The 20,708-nt window shown below is 38.4% G+C and overlaps 1 protein-coding gene across 2 annotated transcripts; it reads left to right on the top strand.

The window, feature by feature from the left end:
- Positions 1-251: 251 nt before the first annotated feature.
- Positions 252-20,665, top strand: nrap (nebulin-related anchoring protein). Of its 2 annotated transcripts, XM_034860207.1 has the most exons (44): positions 252-327; positions 510-604; positions 1,402-1,496; positions 1,675-1,762; positions 3,173-3,277; positions 3,689-3,796; positions 3,954-4,061; positions 4,203-4,307; positions 4,560-4,667; positions 4,772-4,879; positions 5,293-5,400; positions 5,940-6,056; positions 6,721-6,825; positions 6,997-7,104; positions 7,409-7,513; positions 7,682-7,780; positions 7,919-8,023; positions 8,117-8,224; positions 8,349-8,456; positions 8,551-8,748; positions 8,852-8,956; positions 9,064-9,162; positions 9,250-9,354; positions 10,825-10,932; positions 11,094-11,251; positions 12,079-12,232; positions 12,329-12,433; positions 13,797-13,895; positions 14,121-14,225; positions 14,350-14,457; positions 14,732-14,845; positions 14,951-15,148; positions 15,523-15,627; positions 15,900-15,998; positions 16,112-16,216; positions 16,345-16,452; positions 17,093-17,404; positions 17,498-17,602; positions 17,876-17,974; positions 18,122-18,226; positions 18,350-18,457; positions 18,664-18,975; positions 19,816-19,971; positions 20,104-20,665. In XM_034860207.1, exons 1-44 carry the CDS (start codon positions 318-320, stop codon positions 20,386-20,388), a joined length of 5,448 nt encoding a protein of 1,815 aa, XP_034716098.1. In that variant the 5' UTR covers positions 252-317; the 3' UTR covers positions 20,389-20,665. The 2 variants fall into 2 exon arrangements, with proteins under 2 accessions (XP_034716098.1, XP_034716099.1); XM_034860208.1 differs by lacking the exon at positions 3,173-3,277.
- Positions 20,666-20,708: the final 43 nt, after the last annotated feature.

Raw genomic sequence — 20,708 nt, 5'->3', positions numbered from 1 at the left:
TTAACTTGGTTGTCTGTTTAGTTGTCAATATTTTCTTCTTGTATGTCCATATTTATTCATGTGCAGTTAAATTATTTTTATGTGTCATTGTGCTTAGATGATGAAGCTAAACAAAATGTATTATGATTCTATGTCTTAGTGTCATGGCGAGATGCCCAAAGTTGAACTAGCTGTCCAACTTAGGATCATTACACATATACAGTGACATCTGACTTAGCTGTCTCTTTCTGTCCCCCTTTCTCTCCCTGCAGACAGACAGCTGGATTTAGCCAGTCTACTACCATGGTACATCGAAGGGGGTTGGTCCATCTTAGGACATGGTGTCAAGTAAGAGAGAGTTTCAAAGTTTTACAGTCCCAGAGCTAAGTTTACCACCACCAGAGACACACTACCACAACTGTTCGAGAGTCACTGCCAGTTCCTCCACTAAACTGTCGCCTGACTAACCTGACTCTTGTTTTTGGCCAAAATTTCACATTAGTTCACTTCTTCTAATATTCTTCCTGAAGGTTTTTTGGGAAAAGGACAAGCCTTCAAAATGCAGACCTGTGCCAGGTGTGGGTTTGTGGTCTACCCGGCTGAGAAGATCAACTGCATTGACCAGGTAATAAACAGAAATATTGTGATAGCAACAAAAGTTTCTAGTATCTTTTGAGCGTTTAATCTTAAAAATCTGTTTCATAATAAAATACTTAAATTGTCTGTAAAAGTAACAAGAAAGTCAGTAGTAACTATGTAATGCAGGGTACAATCTTTTAAAAGAGCTGAAGCACTGGAATTTATATTTTTATAAATCAACTTCTCTTAGAACACATTTCTCACCTGAATATGTCAACATTTAACTTTTTCAAGGATTTCTTTGCGTCAAATACAACACATGGCTCAGTGTGCAAAAATCTGCCAAGGAACTAGTTTTAAAACATAAAGTGTAAACATACATACTTCTTGACTACTTGACATACTTCTTTAAGTAAAGTTTTCCAATGTGCTATTGATCCGAGCATATGTTTGATGTAAAATGAGTAACATTGCATTCCAATTGCAATTTTGTAATATATGCATTATGAAAAACATCTACGTTGCTCTCACAAGATGCTGCAATGAAATAACTAAAAAACTTGAAAAACAAGATGTATAGAGTTTAACAATCACATGAAAGCTACGGTATATTTAAGAACAAGTCAGAAAGTCCAGTTGGAAGATCATGCTGTAATTTCTGCCATTATGTTGGGCCTTGTTCATTTAAAGCTGTCTTAATAATACGTTATCAAAAATAAGATGTCCAAGTTTTAAACCTTTTTTGTCTCCACATTATAACCTAGATTAAAGTCCAAATTTAGATTTTTGAATTCAGTTTTGAGTACCCTCTAAAATAATGTGATTTGTCTTTTCTTCTGTCAGAACTGGCACAAAGCCTGTTTTCACTGTGATGTCTGTAAGATGGTGCTCACTGCCAATAACTTTGTCAGCCACAAAAAAAGGCCATACTGCTCTGTGTAAGTACTAAGCACCAGCAACACCTGATGAAATCACTTGTTGATCATAATCCCCAAAACTGATCAAAAATCTATACTTAGGGGCGAGTTTCAAATACATTCTTTTTTTCTTTTTGTTTCCATTAGCTTAAAATTGGTGATTAAATGATGTACTTTTTTCCATATCTCATCTCTCCAGACACAATCCAAGGAACAACACATTCACAAGTGTCTATGAGACTCCCATCAACATCAACGCAAAGAAGCAAAGCAAGGCGAGCAGTGAGGTGAGATGATGTCACATGCTAAAACACAAAAGCAGCAACGTGATACAAAATATTTCAGCCTTGATCTTAGCCATGATGTATTGTTGACAGGTTGACATAAGTCAATGTCAATGCCATGAGTGAAACGACAATGTATTAATGGTTTGTCATGAGATTGCTATTCATAGTGGGCATTGTTTATGTTTAAAAAAAAAAGATTGATACCTTTACATTGTTGCATTACAACTGGATTTAGATATCTAAATTTGTCAATAGTGTACCAATATTATTCTCATTAAGTACAACAATTTTTTGGATGGGCAAATTGTTTTCAAAAATATAAAAGTTAGTGAGAAATGGACAATCCTGCTTTTCAATTCATCACACACAACCACTAAGCTCACAGATGAATCAGATCTATTAACCTACACACACACATAAAATCTGAAAGTTCAAGATTGGAGTCCAAAGCAGATGTATCCATTACAGTCAGATCAAAAATGTTCTAATTCCATCTTTACAAGTAGAAGAGAGAGAGGTAGACGGCTGCTCTAAGTCTGTGGTGACAGCAGTGGTGTGGAATGGAGAGTGCAGCTTAGGTTATTTCTGTTCCTCTGACAGGGGCGAGACTACCCCCTCTGCTTAGCCCACATTATGCTTCAGGGGGCTAAATTTATACATCAGGATACACAGCCTTGCATCCCTTCTTCTCCTCTGCCCTGCCACCTGTTCCTGTCTGTCTGTGTCTACGAGTTCATGCAATGCTTTTATGCATATATTAGCAGTGGGCTAGCAAACTTATCAGCTACTGCTGATATAAGATATAAGACTTTACTTGTTGATATATGATCTGAGGGCTGACTTCAGATAATGTTAAGTGACCCCAGACCCTGTCCATTGAACTCTCTTTAAAATATCTTGTTTTGGTTAACATGCAGAGATTTTGTTTTCCCTTGGTCCTTGGTGATACTTGACTTGTCTTCAATAATGTTTTTAAAATGGCTAATAAAAGAAGTTCCCTTTAAGTTTTGAAACTTTCACATATTTATTGGAACCATGCTCCAGAGAAGTCACTCTTACACCCAGCAATCAAGCTATACTAATACTAGTATTCCTGGCAGCTCCAGCTTCTTCATTGGAACATCTCAGTTATTATTACAGCACACTAATATTATCCCTTCGTCATTAAGCATGTGAGCTCAGGTTGTCTGGTTTAAAGTAGACAACATAAGAATAGAGTGATGTGTTGCTCTGTGGGTCTTAAGTCAGGGTAATATCAGTGTGGGCTGACAGTTATCTTTTCTTATTTGTTGTCATTTTCATGCATCCATATGCTAAAGTGGAGGCTTTAAACATGTATATGTTTGATGTGTGTACGTGCAAATGGGTGCAGGCCTTGGCTTAATGCTTGTCGTTTATGTGCACTTGTAGCTGAAGTATCGCGAAGATGGCGAGCGCTTTATGTCCTCCTTCCACCATGACATGAGGTCCATGGAGCTGGAGAAGGCTCGCCTAGCCTGTCAGATGGCCAGCCAGGTGAGCTCCTGGTAGATTAACTGGTCATTGCATCCAGTTAAAGGGAGTTTCAGCCCAAATTCAGATCACACAGTCCTACTTCTCTTTTTGTTCCTTTTACCGTTGATCTTCTTTGCAAACATCCTTATCTTCTCTCTTGTATTTGTAATAGGATTAGATGTTGGTCAAATATACATTTCACTGAAACTTTATTTTATATAATTTCATGTAACAAATAAATTGATTGATTAAAAACATTTTTGGACTTTGTGTGGGCAGATTTACTGTCACTTGTTACCATAATTTAATAGAGGTTAAGTAAAGTACGGTTGGGTGGCTGATTTAACAAGATCCCACAGGCACGACATGTAAAGTATTACCTGTCTTGTGAATGGCTGGAAATTGATAAGTTTGTCCTCTATATCCAAACAGGCCTTTCAGTCTAAGTCTGAGTTCTCACAGCAGCAGACATGGTACTCGGGCATGGTGACCAACCAAGAGTTGGTAACAATGTCTCAGGCCCAGAAGACCATCAGTGATGTGAGGACACTTTTTATTAATTTATTAATAAAAGCTAAATATGGTTTAGTTTTGTGTCTTTAAATAAAGAAAGAGCCACTGTTGCAAGTGTGGATTGTTTGAATATCTACATCAACATTGGTCAAATGCCTTGATTGATTTTGTGGTTATTTGGCAGGTGGAGTACACACAAGATTATGAGCAGTCCAAAGGAAAAGGCAGCTTCCCTGCAATGATAACACCAGGTTACCAGGCTGCTAAAACTGCCAACACTCTGGCCAGTAACGTAAGTGAATTTGTTTTGATAACACTGTTCCGGATCAAGTAGCTAAAATCTAATTTGTTTGAGGTGAATATGTGTCTCGGTCACTAGTTGTTGCAACGTTATAATGAGCAAAATCAAGTTCTTTGTTTTTATTATTTGCAGGTGGAATATAAAAAAGGACACGAGGAGAGAGTTTCAAAGTACACCACGTTTGTTGACCCCCCGGAAGTACTTCTGGCTAAGAAACAAGGACAAATTGTTAGCGATGTAAGCGTTAAGTCTTTCATGATGACTAAATAATATCTTATTGTGTTGTTTCAGAGCAGTTTATAAAGCAGTTTATATAGCAATACTACAGCATTTTACTGTTAAATCTGTTCACTTTAAAATCATGTAGGTGCAGGTGCCTGGCTAGTTTACCTAGTAGAGCATGCAACCCACCCTAATATACCCAAAAAATAATCCTAAAAACAAAAACCTTGTAGATATGTGCCTGAACCATTGCTTTTGTTCCTACAGTATGCCTATACAGAAGAGTATGAGCAACAGAGAGGTAAAGGTAGCTTTCCTGCACATCTTACACCTGGATACAAGATGTCAAAGAAGGCTGGTGAGCAGGCCAGTGATGTAAGTAGCAAATATAAACTTAAACTCATACTGAATGCACACAAATGCTGTTGCAGACCTCTAATCATTGGTTGATAATGGATTTTGGATTGGTGCCCTATCAGATAAAGTATCGTCAGATGTATGAACAGGAGATACGAGGTAAAGCCAGCACTGAGGCAGCATTAGCTGAAGCAGTTCACGCCAGAGAAAACGCAGAGAACTTCAGCCAGGTACAATATTTACTTTTACTTTTTTAAATAGGTTTAATGTAAAACCCTCTTGTAAAACCATACAGGTCTCAACATTTTTTTATATGCTCTTTCTTTCATTAATGACAGTAAATCACAGAAAATATACCTTAGGCAGATACAACAGAGGTTCCTTGTCAGATCCAAACCAGTCTTATCCAAAACAATTAAGAGGATACTTGGTGTGCTTATTACAGACACATCATTTTATTTTTTAGGCTTCATAGTTTGGGATTCAGACCCACAATGGTGTGTTAACGTTATTGACACCTTATCCTGTGTGATTTAATTTCAATCCACTAAAATGTTTAAAAAATTGTTTACAGCACTTTTTGAATTATTTGTATTACTTTCTGTAATTTTGGAATTACAAATAAGTTATCCTCTGTTTGCAGATTGCCTATACTGAGGAGTATGAGCAGCAACGAGGCAAAGGAAGTTTTCCTGCCATGATCACTCCTGGTTATCATTTGGCAAAGAAGGCTCAGGAAAATGCTAGCAATGTGAGTATCAAGCTGACAGCATATTGAGTGCTTATAAACTTTAAAAATACCATATTTTTGCAAAAGATGGAGTAGGACCTTCATTAAACTTTAATACACCTTGAGTCTGACATGAAATTAGTTGGAAGCTTGCTCTGTCTTAAAATGGAGCCTCTATCCATTGTTTAACCATGTGAACCGGTTATAAATGCTGTCAAAACATAACAGTGTAGTGTGTAAGAGCTACAGCTTCATCCATCATCTGGCCTTGTCATCATCGGGCAGACTAGCTGAGGGACTACAATGTGAAAGCATCCCTGTGTTGTCATTCTTTAAACTGTCCACACTGACTAAATTAGATGTGTGTGCACCGCTAATCTCCTACAGATACGCAACATATGGGCGCCTGGATAGCTCAGTTCTCTCTCTCTCTAACTCTCTTTCCCCCTCTTCAGTTGTGCTGTCGAATAAAGGCCTGAAAATGCCAAAAAAATAAAAAAAGAAGAAACGAAACATATGGTCCTCCTATATGCACTCAATCATCCTTCATCTCTTTGCAGCTAACATATAGGAAGGACTTAAACAAGATGAAGGGCACCTCACACTTCCATAGCCTGACATCCGAGGACAATCTGGCACTAAAGAACGCCCGAAAGATCAACAAGATTGTCAGTGAGGTGAGCTTGTTTGTGAGTGAGTGATTGTCAGGCTCTCAAGGCAAAGACCAGAACTTCATTTAGGCTTTTATCTTATTTCTAGCTTAATGACAAAGTGTTAACTGGTAAACATGTTGCTACTCAGTGCATGTGTGCGTGTTTAAGAGCTTAAATATAGGACATACTATGTCAGCTTCCAGCAGACATGAAGTCACCCAACTTGCATTTTTAGCATTTCTCTCATGTCTGTCCAGTGTGGTTACAGCTTCCCTCCAAGGCCACAGGACATCCTGTCAAACTAATGTTACTTATTAGCTCACACAGGAGAACAGTGCTTTACTCTTAAGCAACTATTCTGAGCCTTGGGAACATTACATTGAAATGCCATTAGTTATTTGCATGTCTGTGAACAATGAACAATGTTTGGATTTTATTCTAATAACCATTCAAAGGTGACAAAACAACTAACAAGTCATATTTAGGCTCAGCGAAGCATATTTAAGATTAAAGGTTTGTCTCAGTGACTCTTGAGTTATGATGGAGTGTCAGTGATGGTGACTGATTAGTGACAAGCACTTTATATTTAGCACATAACAAAAGCTCCGATGGTTAATGGGAACAAAAAATGGTGTTGCAACGGGAAATGTTACAAAGCAGCTGCTGTATTCTTTATGTTTTCAAACAGGTGGAGTATAAGAAGGACTTGGAGAACACCAAAGGTCACAGCATCAATTTCTGTGACACACCACAGTTTCAAAATGCTGCTAAAATTGCCAAGTTCACAAGTGATGTAAGCATGACAGACTTTTTCAATCAAGTAATTTATTTCACGTTTTTATAAATTACAAATAAGTACAACAAACCTAATAATTACTAATAAGGGCACATGTTTGGATACAATGGTTGTATCATACACTCCTGCATACTGATTTTAGTTTTCATCTTTTTATATTTTTAAAAGAACAAATACAAAGAGAAGTACATCAGTGACATGAAGGGTCACCATGGAGACTCAGGAATCGATAAGAAGACCATGCATGCCATCAAAGCCAGGAAACTGGCCAGTGATGTAAGCCTTGTTCTTCATAGATTTATGATAAACATTCATTAAATATTAATGCAAATTATATTTACATACATCATATTTAAATTGGCTCTGCTTAGATCCAGTTTTTTATCAAGGGCTAACATTTTGGATTTTAGATAACTATTCTCTTCTTTTTTTTAAAAGCATAAACATGATCCGTGTAGTATTTATTATAAAATCTATGCTAAGATGTTTAGCTGATGAGGATTGAATGATGAAACATGACAAAAAAATAACTGATGTCCCAGAGATAAAATCACTGATATAGTATTCTTGTAAATTCCAGATTTCATATAAACAAGGCTGTGAACAGGAGCAGGGTGAATACAACTACCCAGCCACCGTCACACCAGGCTACCAAAGCCAAAAGAAACTTGACCCACTAAAAGATGTGAGTATTCGCAAATCCAATCCATAAGTGTCTACTTCCTTTACCTACATGCAACTTACATTAAAATTGCCATGAAAAACATTGTACAAATGCTTTTTTTTGATAGGGTAGATCATCTTATGTAATACAATTTTTTATTTGAAATTTTTTTTTCTTATATGATTGCAGAAGAACTACAGGCAACACATTGACCAGGTCAAGTACAGTCAAGCGACAGACACACCTGAGATTGTTTTAGCAAGGAAAAATGCTCAGCTTGTCAGCAACGTAAGTAAACTGCCTTATAACAACAACAAAGATTGATGATGATCATACCAACTTCATCAGAAGTTTTTAGCTGCACACTATACTAATAAGTACTGAGTTGAGTGTAGAGTTCAAATGTGTCAATCATGTGTCTTTTAGCTAAATTACAAAAAAGGCTACGAAAAGACCAAACATCAGTACACACTATCCCAGGACCTGCCCCAAATCAAAACGGCCAAAGCCAATGCTGCCTTGTGCAGTGATGTAAGTTAAATGCATGCACATGCACGCTCAATCACATAGTTACAGAATATCACTTACAAATGATAATTTGATCATTTGAATGTATCACTCCAGATTAAATATAAGGAGGAGTGGGAGAAAACTAAGTCTAAAGCCTGCGACATCGGTGTGGACGACCTGAGTGTCAGAGCAGCTAAGGCTTCCCGTGATCTTGCAAGTGATGTAAGTAAACACACACTCTTCTCCACTGCAAGGAGATGCAAACTTAATGAGGCGGAGCTAATGTCTAATGTTTAATCAAATGTAATATTTGGCAAATGAAGTTTATTTAGTGCATTTGTTTTAGATTAAATACAAAGAGACCTACATGAAGAACAAGGAAAAGGCAGTGGGGGTCAACGTGAGCGACTCAAAGACTCTACACTCTCTTCACGTGGGCAAGATGAACAGTGATGTAAGCAGAAGTCATTTTGATCAGTAATTACAGGCTTTAAAATGCATTTCTCAAATAATGCTTCAAATTAACCTTTTTATCTTCACCACTGCAGATTGAGTACAAAAAGAGCTCCAAGGAGAACCAGGCCCAGTTCAGCCTTCCTCTGGACATGATCAACCTGAGCCATGCCAAAAAGGCTCAGGCCCTTGCCAGCGATCTAGAGTATCGCACAAAGCTGCACGACTACACCGTCATGCCTGATGACATCAAGGTCAAGCAAGCCAAAAAGGCTTATTCCCTGCAAAGCGAGGTGAGAGAAAGGATGAGGGGATGAGCCCTAGTCTGTTATTAAAATAGTAAATGCAATAGAAAAGTATTTTCCCTGATTAATGATACTTTCTGTTGGTCCACAGAACCAGTATCGTTCAGACCTGAACTGGATGAAAGGAGTGGGCTGGGAGACAGAAGGGTGTCTGAATGTTGCCCAGGCCAAGAAAGCTGGAGAGCTGCTTAGTGATGTCAGTACAATAATGTGTTTGTGTGTACATATTTCAGTTTGTTAATGACTATGCACTATATTACATACACTGTTTATCTAGTGTATCCCCTTCATTTTTCATCACAGACTAAATACCGTCAGAAGGCAGACAGCATCAGGTTCACCCAAGTGACAGATGATCTCTCCATGAAACATGCCAAGAAGAGCCAGGAACTGCAGAGTGACGTAAGGTCTTTACTTTAAAGCTAGAATTTGGTACATTTAATTATGGTTGACTCTCATATCATATGTCTATCTAATTCTGATTTTTAGCTGGCGTACAAAGCAAACACAGAACAAATGATACACCAGTACACCATGACAAAAGATGAACCCCTCTTCAGACAAGCAAAGGCGAACGCAGACCTTCTTAGTGGGGTAAGTTCAGTGAATTTCATTGCAAAGAGAAGCTATATGATAACACTGGCATATGCAAGAGTTATACAACAACATGAAGATTATTAAAGATATTAAGCAGATAATAGCCCTAAATCTTTGTTTTGTAACATCTATGGTTTTAATGAATTCTATCAAAAGAATCACACTTCTCATATTTTTTCCATTCCATGCAGCCCCAGTATATACCTTATTCTGTTGAATCAAGTATTGGACATCTTATAAATTATAGCTCCTGCACACCCATAGTCACACAGGTGTTTTCACATAAAGTATGTTGCCTAATTATACTTCTAATCAGAACAGTGTGAGCTACCCATTACGGTGGGACAACCTATCCGATTATCATTTTTACGAGTCCATAAAGTTTAGTAGTATTACATAATTCTTGGCATAGCTCCACCGAGTTTGCAGCTGACTAGAGGTTAGAGCCCTGAAAGTATTGCTTCATCCACAGTTAATACAGTTGTTTCTCGTGTTGTTATAATCTTTTGACCACAACAGTTTTCTTTTCCAGTGAGGATTATGTCTGGTGCACTTCGAAAAGCCTTTGCAAAAATAGACTAAATTTGGAACAGTAATAGTTTGTTGATCACTGCATTCAAACCACCGTGATGCTGCCTTTATTCATAACCTACATTTATAATGTCAAGAACTGTACGATACAGTAACAACCCCTTCACTTTAACTGTGGCTGGGCAACAATCGTGCTCAATGCTGAGGAGGATGTTTCCATTGTGACGTGCAGTAAAGCATATCCGACAGTTTGGATTGTGTGCTACTGGTTCAAGTCAACATGGGAAAAAGGCACCTTACACTTACACACACTTTACATTTTAATGGATTTCTGCCAAAATGCCTAAAACATCACATATATGATTATTGTATCAGAGACTGGGACTACAGGTTAATGAAGGATCCATTCACAGATCTTTTTTTTAATTTTCCCCTTGGCATTAAAGGAATCAACATGTGTGTTCAAATATGGCTTTTGCAAAGAAAGTGAAGTATAAAAAATGAAGTACTAAACAGACATTAATTAAGAAGTTTCTCATACCTTTACAGTTGCAACTAGATGGCAAATTGTTGTGGTGCGTCAAGTGCAAAGTATATTCCCATCCAATTAGATTGAATTTGGTATTGATGACGCAAAAAATATTAACGGTATCTCCACAGAAATTATTTGAAACAAAAGTAAAGAGCCAGTTTTGTAAACTGTAAGGAGGAAAAAGTACTTATATTTGTGTAAAAAATGTAAGAAGTAAAAGGAAAAAGTCGGCACAAAAATAAATAGTAAAGTAAAATATATCGGAGTACAGTAACCAAGTATTTGTACTTTGTTACTTCCCATCTCTGTTTAACAATGACTTAGTCCATTATTAAGAAATTAAGAATCTTAAATTAATATTAAAACCAACCAAATCCTTACTGAGATTTCTACTTCTATTTTAGAAAGTGTACAAGAGCAACTGGGAGAAGCAGAGGGAAAAGGGCTTTGAGCTGCATTTGGATTCTCTCTCTATACTCACCGCTAAAGCCAAAAGAGACCTCGCCAGTGATGTAAGTTATTTTAAAAACAGTCTTCATCTTTAAGGTTAAGGAAGAGAAAGTTATTTTCTTCAAGTGCCATAATGTACACTATGTTCTAACTTCAATGTTACACAAAACAAAATCATAGACTGGCTTTTTAATGAAACAACTAATATCTTGTATCCTTGCAGGTCAAATACAAGGAGAAGTATGAGAAAAACAAAGGCAAGGTGATTGGCATTAAGTCAGTCAGCGATGATTCTCAGATGGCCCACTCTGCTCTGGCCACTAAACTACAGAGTGGCCGCCACTACAAGAAGGACTATGAGGACACTAAGAGCAAATACAGGTGAGGCTCTTGACCTTGATGGAGCCTTTTTAAGCACTTTAGTCTCTAATCTTGGGACTTCAGAACCAGATTAAATTTATCAGGGATAATGTTACACCTGATACACCAGGTAAATGCAGTTAACTGAAGCTATATAGCTGGTAAGATGAACAGCAGAACACAAAAAAACACTAGAAAATTTTACATTTTCACTTGCATGAACTGGGTTAGATGATCCACATTCATGCTCCATCTTGAAATATGTTAGCCGGTAAGGGACATACAAGACATACCGCTCCACCTTTTGCGTTTTCACTGTCACATGATAAACTTACTGGTGTTGCCAATGCTGCTAATGGGTACCGTTGCTTCCTGGACCCCGGGAAGTTTGAAGAAGAAAACATGGAAACCACACGTATTCAAAATCCAAATTTCATGAACAAAGTACCACTTCTTTTGCCCAGAAAAAAAAGGGATATTAATAAGAGCAAGAGACTGGATTTTTGAAGTGTAAATGCTACCGTAGCTGTAATACGTACTTTGAACTGCATAGTACAAGAGAGTTATAGTGTGTATATATATATATGTATATATATGATCTCAACGCTAGATGGGTTTAATTCCTACACATTGAACCTTTTCAAAAGAGGTTTTAATTCAGCATTCACAGTAATTTTAGAGGTAAGAATCCTAGATGTCTTCTTAAAACATAGATAATTACATTGAAATAATAATGTTATAATAACCAAAGAGTAATGCTTCAGTATAAAACCATGAGAACTGTTGCTTAAATCTTCCATCATTTTGAAACAAAACTCTTTATTGCATGAAATTAATCTCGTCCCAAGCGTTTCTTTGGATATGTTGAACATCAGCCATGCCAAGAAGGCTCAAGACCTGGCAACCGAGACCAACTACAGGACTTTTCTTCATGAGTATACTACTCTGCCAACTGATATGAATGTTGCCTGGGCTAAGAAGGCCTATGGACTACAGAGTGATGTAAGTCTCATCATTAGACATTCAAATACTAACTTGTTTCATGCTAAATGATTCATTCACTACAGAGATGTAAAGGCTGTGTGTATCTGTATTTAGAATCAGTATAGGTCAGATCTGAACTGGATGAAGGGTGTCGGCTGGGAGGCTTCAAAATCTCTGGATGTCCAGCAGGCGAAGAAAGCCGGGGAGCTCCTCAGCGAGGTAACCTCCAACCCTATGACCCAGAATGCACTGCTGAAATCACTTGCAGGTTAAGAGGTGACATAAGTATTACTTAAAAAGATGAACGCCATCACCTATATTGTTAAATGCTAACACAGCAACAGTTTCCGTCTTTGACCTTCATTAACATTTCCCTCATTTATGTTTAATTGTTTTGGAAGTTAAATGTGATTTAAACCAATAACCACACAGTATACTATTAACCACACTGAAGTGCTATGTAGGTAAATTAGCACAGAGAGCACTAGAAAATGATGAGCATAATTGCGTAACATCTGACAAGAAAGCACATATCTAGGTTTTCAGCTTTGGCCAGAATGTTTTAAAGAGTTGTGGACCATTCCTGTTCTCTAGATACTGGGTTAAGTATGTAGACTACACCCAGCTAGAGACCAGACTGATTATAGTAACTGAAGCTGTTACATATAAAAAAGATCCAACTTCACTGTTACATAGGGCTCCCTCTTTCCTTGCTTCTTTCTCTTTACTAAATGAAATACGTTTGTGGGTCTACGTTGCTTACATTGCAGTATTACATCACTGTTTTTTAGAGATTTTAAGGTAGATCAAGAAACACAGGAAGCATTGACAAAATGTCATTTGTGCCATTCAGACCTTTGGAGGGAAAGCTGTGAAGCATCCCTCATTAACACCAAGTGTTAAAGCTTCTTGGTGCCCACTTCTTTTTAGTTCAGTGTGTTCATGATTCTGAATAAGGGCCCAGCAACTTCATCAAGGAAATTTCCAAGCTCTGATATCTTATTTATTTATTTATTTATTAAAAAAATAGGACAGATGAGATAACTAATGATGTAAGAGTTTGTTGAATGTCTATAGATAGCATAATTTGGCAAAATTATTGTCCTTTCAACTTCTTCCTAAACTTTTTGCCTCTTTGTCACACCCTTTTCATCCAAAGAATTTTTAAAACCCTTTTTTGTAAATGCTTGCAAATGGTACATATGGTGATATTTCTGTGACACATCCAGTACAGACGGGTCAACACCAGATTCTATTCATAACTTCTTCATAAGCAGCCACTTATTTTAAGGTTCATTCCAGTCAGGGTTACCAATATTAGACCACGAAATGCCTGGCTGTACATAAAAAGAGCAGAGCCTTGAGTTCCTCCGTAGCAGACTTGTATCTATCTATGTCTGTACTGTATATTTATCTATCTTACAAAATATAATAAAATATAAGGATTTTAATTTTGCCAGATAGTTAATTTGCACGTTCAATTGTTTTTGATGATACTGTGCCCTCTACTGTCAATCAAATGCATGTGCACTTTATTTTACTATGACAGCATTTAGACATTCATCACTCTTTTCTTGTCTAGAAAAAGTACCGTCAGGGCGTGAGTGCTCTAAAGTATACCAGTATTGAAGACACTCCAGAGATGGTTCAAGCCAAACTCAGCAACAAATTGGCTGTTGATGTAAGTTAAGCTTTTGTTTGTTCAATTCAACACATACGGTATGCAACTAAAATGCAGTCTGATGTATTTCTGTCACCTATGAATATTACAATTTGTCACATCTTGCTAAAATGTATACTTGTGATCTCTTTTCACTGAACTTGGAGCTTTGCCAAACTTAACATGTCTAGTATAGAAATAGAGGTGCATTGGGTGTTCAGTAATGCCCTGTGTTCTTCTTTACAGAGGCTGTACAGGGAGAAGGGTGAAAACATGAAGCACAACTACACACTCAGTGGAGAGCTGCCTGAGATGGTTCAGGCCAAGCTCAATGCTATAAACCTCAGCGAGGTAAAACCACACTTACAAGAACTCACACAGACACGTTAAATCCATCAAACAGCCAGTAAATCAATCTAGTCAGCTGTCTTTGTGTGTGAGGTCTTGAACTTAGTTTATATATCTGCATTTTCAGAGCTGTTACAAAGAATCTTGGACTAAGATACGTGATGGTGGCTACAAGCTGCGTCTGGATGCCATACCTTTCCAGTCTGCCAAAGCGTCTGCAGAAATCCTCAGCAATGTAAGCTTGCAACTTCTTGTTCATGTGATCACGTTATGTCATTTTCACTGTTGGCCTAAAATCGTTTTGAGTTGCTGATTATTTTTTGACACAGAAAGTAGCAGATTGAAGAACCGCTAAATGTCTTTATATAATGGTCTTCACAGCAGATCGCTTATATGTATATGATGTCATTCATTTTAGTTGGACTGAATATTGAACACACTGATGCCTTAAAACACTTTACACAGCATTTCACTACAGCATCTTGAAAGTGAATGATTTGTCATTTCAGCAAAAGTACAAAGAGGAATTTGAGAAGACCAAAGGAAAGATGATTGGACTAAAGGGACTGCAGGATGACATTAACATGGCTCACTCGGTTCATGCCAGCAGACTGCAGAGTGGTGTAAGTGCTAAATGTTACTCAGAAGGCAAAAAATACTAATTCAAATAATATATTATGTTAAAAACACTCTCTCTCTCCCTCCCTTGTTCCTTTGTCCCTCTCCAGATTAAGTACAAGCAGGACTCGGCAAAGGAGCGCTCAAAGTTCCACCTGTCCATGGACATGTTGGAGGTCTCCCACGCTAAAAAGGCCCAGTCGCTGATCAGTGATCAGGACTACAGGCTCACCCTGCATCAGTACACCTTGCATCCTGATGACATTAAGGTGCAGGCGGCCAAGAAAGCGTACGCTCTGCAGAGTGAGGTGAGACAGAATAAAAAACCCATTACATATTTCAAGTTGCCACAGCAATTTTTAATGTACACTTTCTCAACCAAAGTTTGATCAATTGGGTCACATACTGCTATGTTGTTTAAATATGAGTGCTTTTCCTGTTAGTTTATTTAATAAACAAAGTGTAAACACTTATTTATAAATAGTGTTTAACCACCACACAAGGTAGCGTCACCTCTGTAATAGATAGCACAAAGTCTAAAGGAGTACTTGATCAAAAATGTCATACAATACATACAGTATTTAATACAATACATACAGTATTTCACTTTAGTAATTTGTTGCATATTTAGTCTTTGTCTTGTTTATTAAAAGTTGTATTTACATGTGTGTGTTTGTCACAGAAAGTGTATCGCTCTGACCTGAACTACCTGCGTGGTGCAGCCTGGATCGCAACTGGGGCTCTGCAAATTGAAGGCTCTAAGAGGGCCACAGACCTCATCAGTGATGTAGGACATCTTTTATCATTTTTTTATTCCTTTTTCAATTTGTTAGGTGTACATACAGTACTTAATGCTGCTCTTGCCTACATGTAGGTCTAGATCTTAAAAAGTCCATTGTATGATATGTAATCATTAATATATCTTGTGTATGGGTATTGCAATATTTCTGAAATTTGAATGTTGATTTCCTTGTTAAGAATGCAAAAAAATCAACTTTATTTACCCTAAAATCTACAAAAACTTAACAGAGATTAACTTTGTTGTTTTTTCTGTAACAGAAAAAGTACCGTCAGCAGCCGTACAACTTCAAGCACACCTCTATCGCTGACTCTCCAGATATCGTCCATGCCAAATTCAGTGGACAGATCACAAATGAAGTGAGACATTGAGCACATTTTTTTTAGTTCTGTTCTAGTAACCTTGGCTTAATTAAGTTGCACATGTGAATCCTGTATTTTCAATACTACACTGTTTTATATATCTCTCCCAGCGTTTGTACAAAGAGAAAGGTGTGAATGATCAGCATAACTACACGGTAACAACCGAGAGACCAGAGATCACACAAGCAAAGATCAATGCAGCCAACTTTAGTGAGGTAGTATAAGTTACTGTAACCTCGTACATTAGACCAAATACATTATACTATAAACATAGGTGACTTTTTATCTATAGATTGTGTTATTTTTAAGGTTTATGTTCATTTTATTTAACTCTCTGCTTCAGATCAAGTACAGAGAGTCCTGGAACACTTTGCGGGCTCAGGGCTACAAACTCACCATGCAGGACATCCCCTTCCAGGCTGCCAAGAGCTCCACAGGCATTGCCAGTGATGTGAGTTTATACTAGAACTAAAAACATTACAACTGAAGTAAAAAAAAAAGGTCTCATATTTGTCAAAAATATCCACCTATAGAGAGACCACATGCACATGCCCAATGCCTATAATGCAACCAAATACAGCAGCACAAAGTACAGCCTTTTAAAATGATCTTAGAGTTAAATAAACCCCAGAGTTTAAAAATATGCATTCTAAGCTTGAAAACAAGAGGATTTACATTAGGGTTATTAGAGACTTAGACTTAGACTTAGACTTCTCTTTATTGATCCTTTGGGATGACTCCCGCAGGAAATTGAAAGTTCCAGCAGCAGTTTCAGCAAGAACAAAGAAATAAATAATAAAAAGACAGTATAGAGACAACAAAATACCAATAAAAAATAATAACAACAATAAGAACATTCGTCAAGTAAACAAAGAAAAGACCATCACTTATTATTAAAGTGTCAGTGTTTAGTCCAGTGTTAAAAATGATTATAAAGTGACCAGTGGTGAATTTAAGTCCAGGTGTGTATGTATGTATGTATTGTATGTATTGTCCTCTCTGCCCTATTTCCTCCTCCCCCCTAGTGACACTACACTACACATTACACTGAATTGCAGTAAACTATAGCTCTTACGTTTGTGTCTCTGCAGAACAAGTACAAACACGATCACTTGCTGGAAAAAGGGAAGCACATTGGGATCAAAAGCGTCACGGATGACCCGCATCTCCTGCACTGCCTGCAAGCGGGACGGCTGGCCAGCAACCAAGAGTACCGCAAGGACGCGCTGACGGCCAGCGGGCAGTACCACCTCACCCAAGACATGATTCACCTGGTGACAGCTAAGAATTCCCAGGCCCTTGCCAGCGAGCAAGACTACAGGAAGAGACTGCACGAGTATACGGTGCTTCCTGATAGCATGCAGGTCAAGTGGGCCAAAAAAGCCTACGACCTGCAGAGTGAGGTGAGAGGCGTGGCTGAGGAAGGGAATAATATTAATAATAATAATGTTCATATTATTCAACTTGACTGACACATTTTATTGCCTTATGTCTAGAAAATCTATAAGTCAGACCTCCGTTCCATGAAAGGAGTGGCCTGGGACGGTGTGGGTGCACCTCAACTGGAGTCGGCAAAGAAGGCTGGAGAACTAATAAGTAATGTGAGTAGATGTGGTAAATAATATTAGTTTAAATATTATATATGTTCATTATAGCATATAGGGCTAAAAGCAGGATTTAGAAAAAATAAGCAAGTAATCTTACACTTGAATGAATGTGTGTGTGTGTGTGTGTGTGTGTGTGTGTGTGTGTGTGTGTGTGTGTGTGTGTGTGTGTGTGTGTGTGTGTGTGTGTGTGTGTGTGTGTGTGTGTGTGTGCGCGTGTGCGCGTGCGTGCGTGCGTGCGTGCGTGCGTGCGTGTGCGCGTGTGTGTAGAAGAAGTATCGTCAGCTGCCAGACAGCCTGAAGTTCACCTCGGTGACTGACTCTCCTGATATGGTCCATGCTAAAGCGAGCTACCAACAGTGCAGTGAGGTGAGTCAAAAATATTAACATGCTTACAAAATAATTCCGTCTTATTGTTTTGTTTGTTCCAACCGGAAAATGCTAAACACAACAATTGTGGATGTTGTGTGATGCTAATGATAATGTTGATATCCTGCTTATGTCTTTACACGGCAGAGGCTGTACAAATCTGGAAAGAATGACGACATGCACAAGTACACTTTACACTCGGATGATCCCGATTTTGTTAGAGCCAGGATGAACGCCCTGCAGATTAGTGATGTAAGGCACGGCTCAGACACTTTCTCACAATTCTAAATACAAGCAAATGATTTCAAATCCACATTGAAAAATGCCAATTTCCCTTTATAACATATTTATCTTTAAAATAATTCTCCCATTAAGAAAGTTTATAAAGCATCTGGGGAGCAGGTGAAACATCTGGGCTATGACCTGAAGCTGGATGCTATTCCCTTCCAAACTGCCAAGGCCTCCAGAGAAATTGCCAGTGATGTGAGTTCATGTGATACTTGGGTTTGTGACAGGATTTGAGTCCTGTTAGCATAATCAAAGTTCTTAACTCATTTTTAAGCAAAGCATTCAGAAGTAGCTGCATGTTATTTTAATCCATAAAACGACATTTGGTCACAAGAAATTTAATCAAACTGTAGAAGTTTTGTTTGTTCCTAGTTAAAACTGTGTTTTTCTCCCTCCCACAGTTCCGCTACAAGGAGTCCCATCTGAAGGAGAAGGGTCAGCAGGTGGGACTGCGCTGTGTGGAGGATGACCCTAAGATGGTGCACTCTCTGGCAGCCAGCAAACTCCAGAGCAACCTGGAGTACAAACGCCAGTCCAAGGAGGACCGAGGCCACTACAAAATGCATGCCGACCAGCCTGAGTTCCTGCAGGCCAAAAAGAGTCAGGCTCAGGCTAGTAACCTCACCTACCGCAGCAAGCTCCACGACTACACCTGTGACACCGAGCAGCTCAATGTCAAGCATGCCAAGCAGGCCTACAAGCTGCAGAGTGATGTAAGACATGCTGCATGAAGATGTAGAGTATATTGTAAAAATGTTTTCTACATGGCTTTGTTACAGCACGCCTAATCATTTAATTCACATTTATTTACTATTGGTGTGACACTGAAGAATTCTTTAGATCAAGGGCCTCAAAGACCCCAGGTTCACTTTGTGGTAATTATATTAATTACAAATTTATTTCGTAATATGCACCACTAAAGAAAAACTTAAATGATAGCGTAACATTTTTAGCTAATGTTGTTGCCCTCATAAAGCAACCCTGTGTCAAAATCTATACTTTAATACCTATATTTCAGTTGATTTTAAGGCTTACATTGTGCATATCCTAAATTCATCAACAACCACTCTCAATAGTGTTGTTTTCGGCCGCAGCAGCAAGTAGTTTTTTTCAGCAAAAAAACAACTGTAGGCTCCATGCCCAACACCAGACAGCAGATCGACAGTTAGCAACTAGCTGGTGGACACAGTGGAGCATTTAGAAGCTAAAGAGCTAGATATTTCCTTCTGGAGTTGGTGGAAACCAAATCCTGAGCTAAAAGTGAAGTGAATATTGGACGTACATTCATCAGATGCCAAGGAACAAGACTCCATGGTGAATGCTAATGTTAGTCCATATCAGCGGGATCTGTTAAGGCAATTGTTTGTTTGCTGTGACGTACAGTAAACTTGGGGCGGGATACTATTCAAGTGTAAAATACTTATTGATTTTTGGGATCAATTTAATTGGAAATATTGCAAGACCACATCTAAGTATTTGTCTTGTAGGCCCATTTTAACTAATGTAATTCCTACAATATTGATGTCCCTAATAGTTGCTCCCTTTTGTTGCAGGTGAACTACAAGTCAGACCTGAACTGGATCAGAGGAGTGGGCTGGACCCCTCCCGGCTCCCATAAGGCCGAGCTGGCCCGCCGGGCTGCAGAGCTGGGGCTGGCTGAGGGAGTCACCACTGACGAGGCTATTGCAAATTATCAGCACATGATGATGGTGAGGGAACATGGAAGATGAAGTCTAGTAATTTACTATAGATAAACTTTTTCTATATGGGATGAACAAATTTAGGTACAGTAAAGTGATCAAGTTTCTTAAAAATGACCCTATTAACTCTCCTTCTATTAGCTGCATCACCAGCAGCAGATGGAGCAGCAGCAACAGCAGACTTCAGAACAGATGGAGACCAGCGAGGAGATTCAACAAGGCGTCAACATGGACGCCATGGAGGTCCTTCATGTTAAGAGGAAGAAGACCATCCAGACTGTCCAGAAAAAGTCCACCACCACCACATCCTCGTTCAAATCCATGGAAAAGAATTCCAGCACTACCTCGTCGTCTTCATCGGCCGCCCTCCAGAACACAGTCAAGACGTCCATGTCTAGTAAAGCTGCTGCAATAGAAAACGCGTAGATCAGAGGATTTTGTATAGATCATAGTGTGTAGAGACGGCCACTTTCAGAAAGTGTTAACTTTACAGGTGCTATATGGTATCTACTTTAAGGAAATGACTGTAGTTACATGAGATGCCACACCGAGTTACAACAGAGCTACTTTAGGGGCAACAAGGAACTATAAAATAAGGATTTGACGGAAGGGATTAAGTATGTTGAATCAAGACAGGACTTGTCAAGTTAGTTAAAAGGATTGTCAGTGTATGTGGTGAGCAAAATGGAATTCAGAAAGAAACAAGTTTTACATAATGTAAATCCAAATTTCTGAATGGGTTGAAT

Source organism: Etheostoma cragini, chromosome 21 (assembly GCF_013103735.1).
Source record: "Etheostoma cragini isolate CJK2018 chromosome 21, CSU_Ecrag_1.0, whole genome shotgun sequence".
Taxonomy (NCBI): domain Eukaryota; kingdom Metazoa; phylum Chordata; class Actinopteri; order Perciformes; family Percidae; genus Etheostoma; species Etheostoma cragini.
This window is presented reverse-complemented; position numbering and strand designations above follow the sequence as displayed.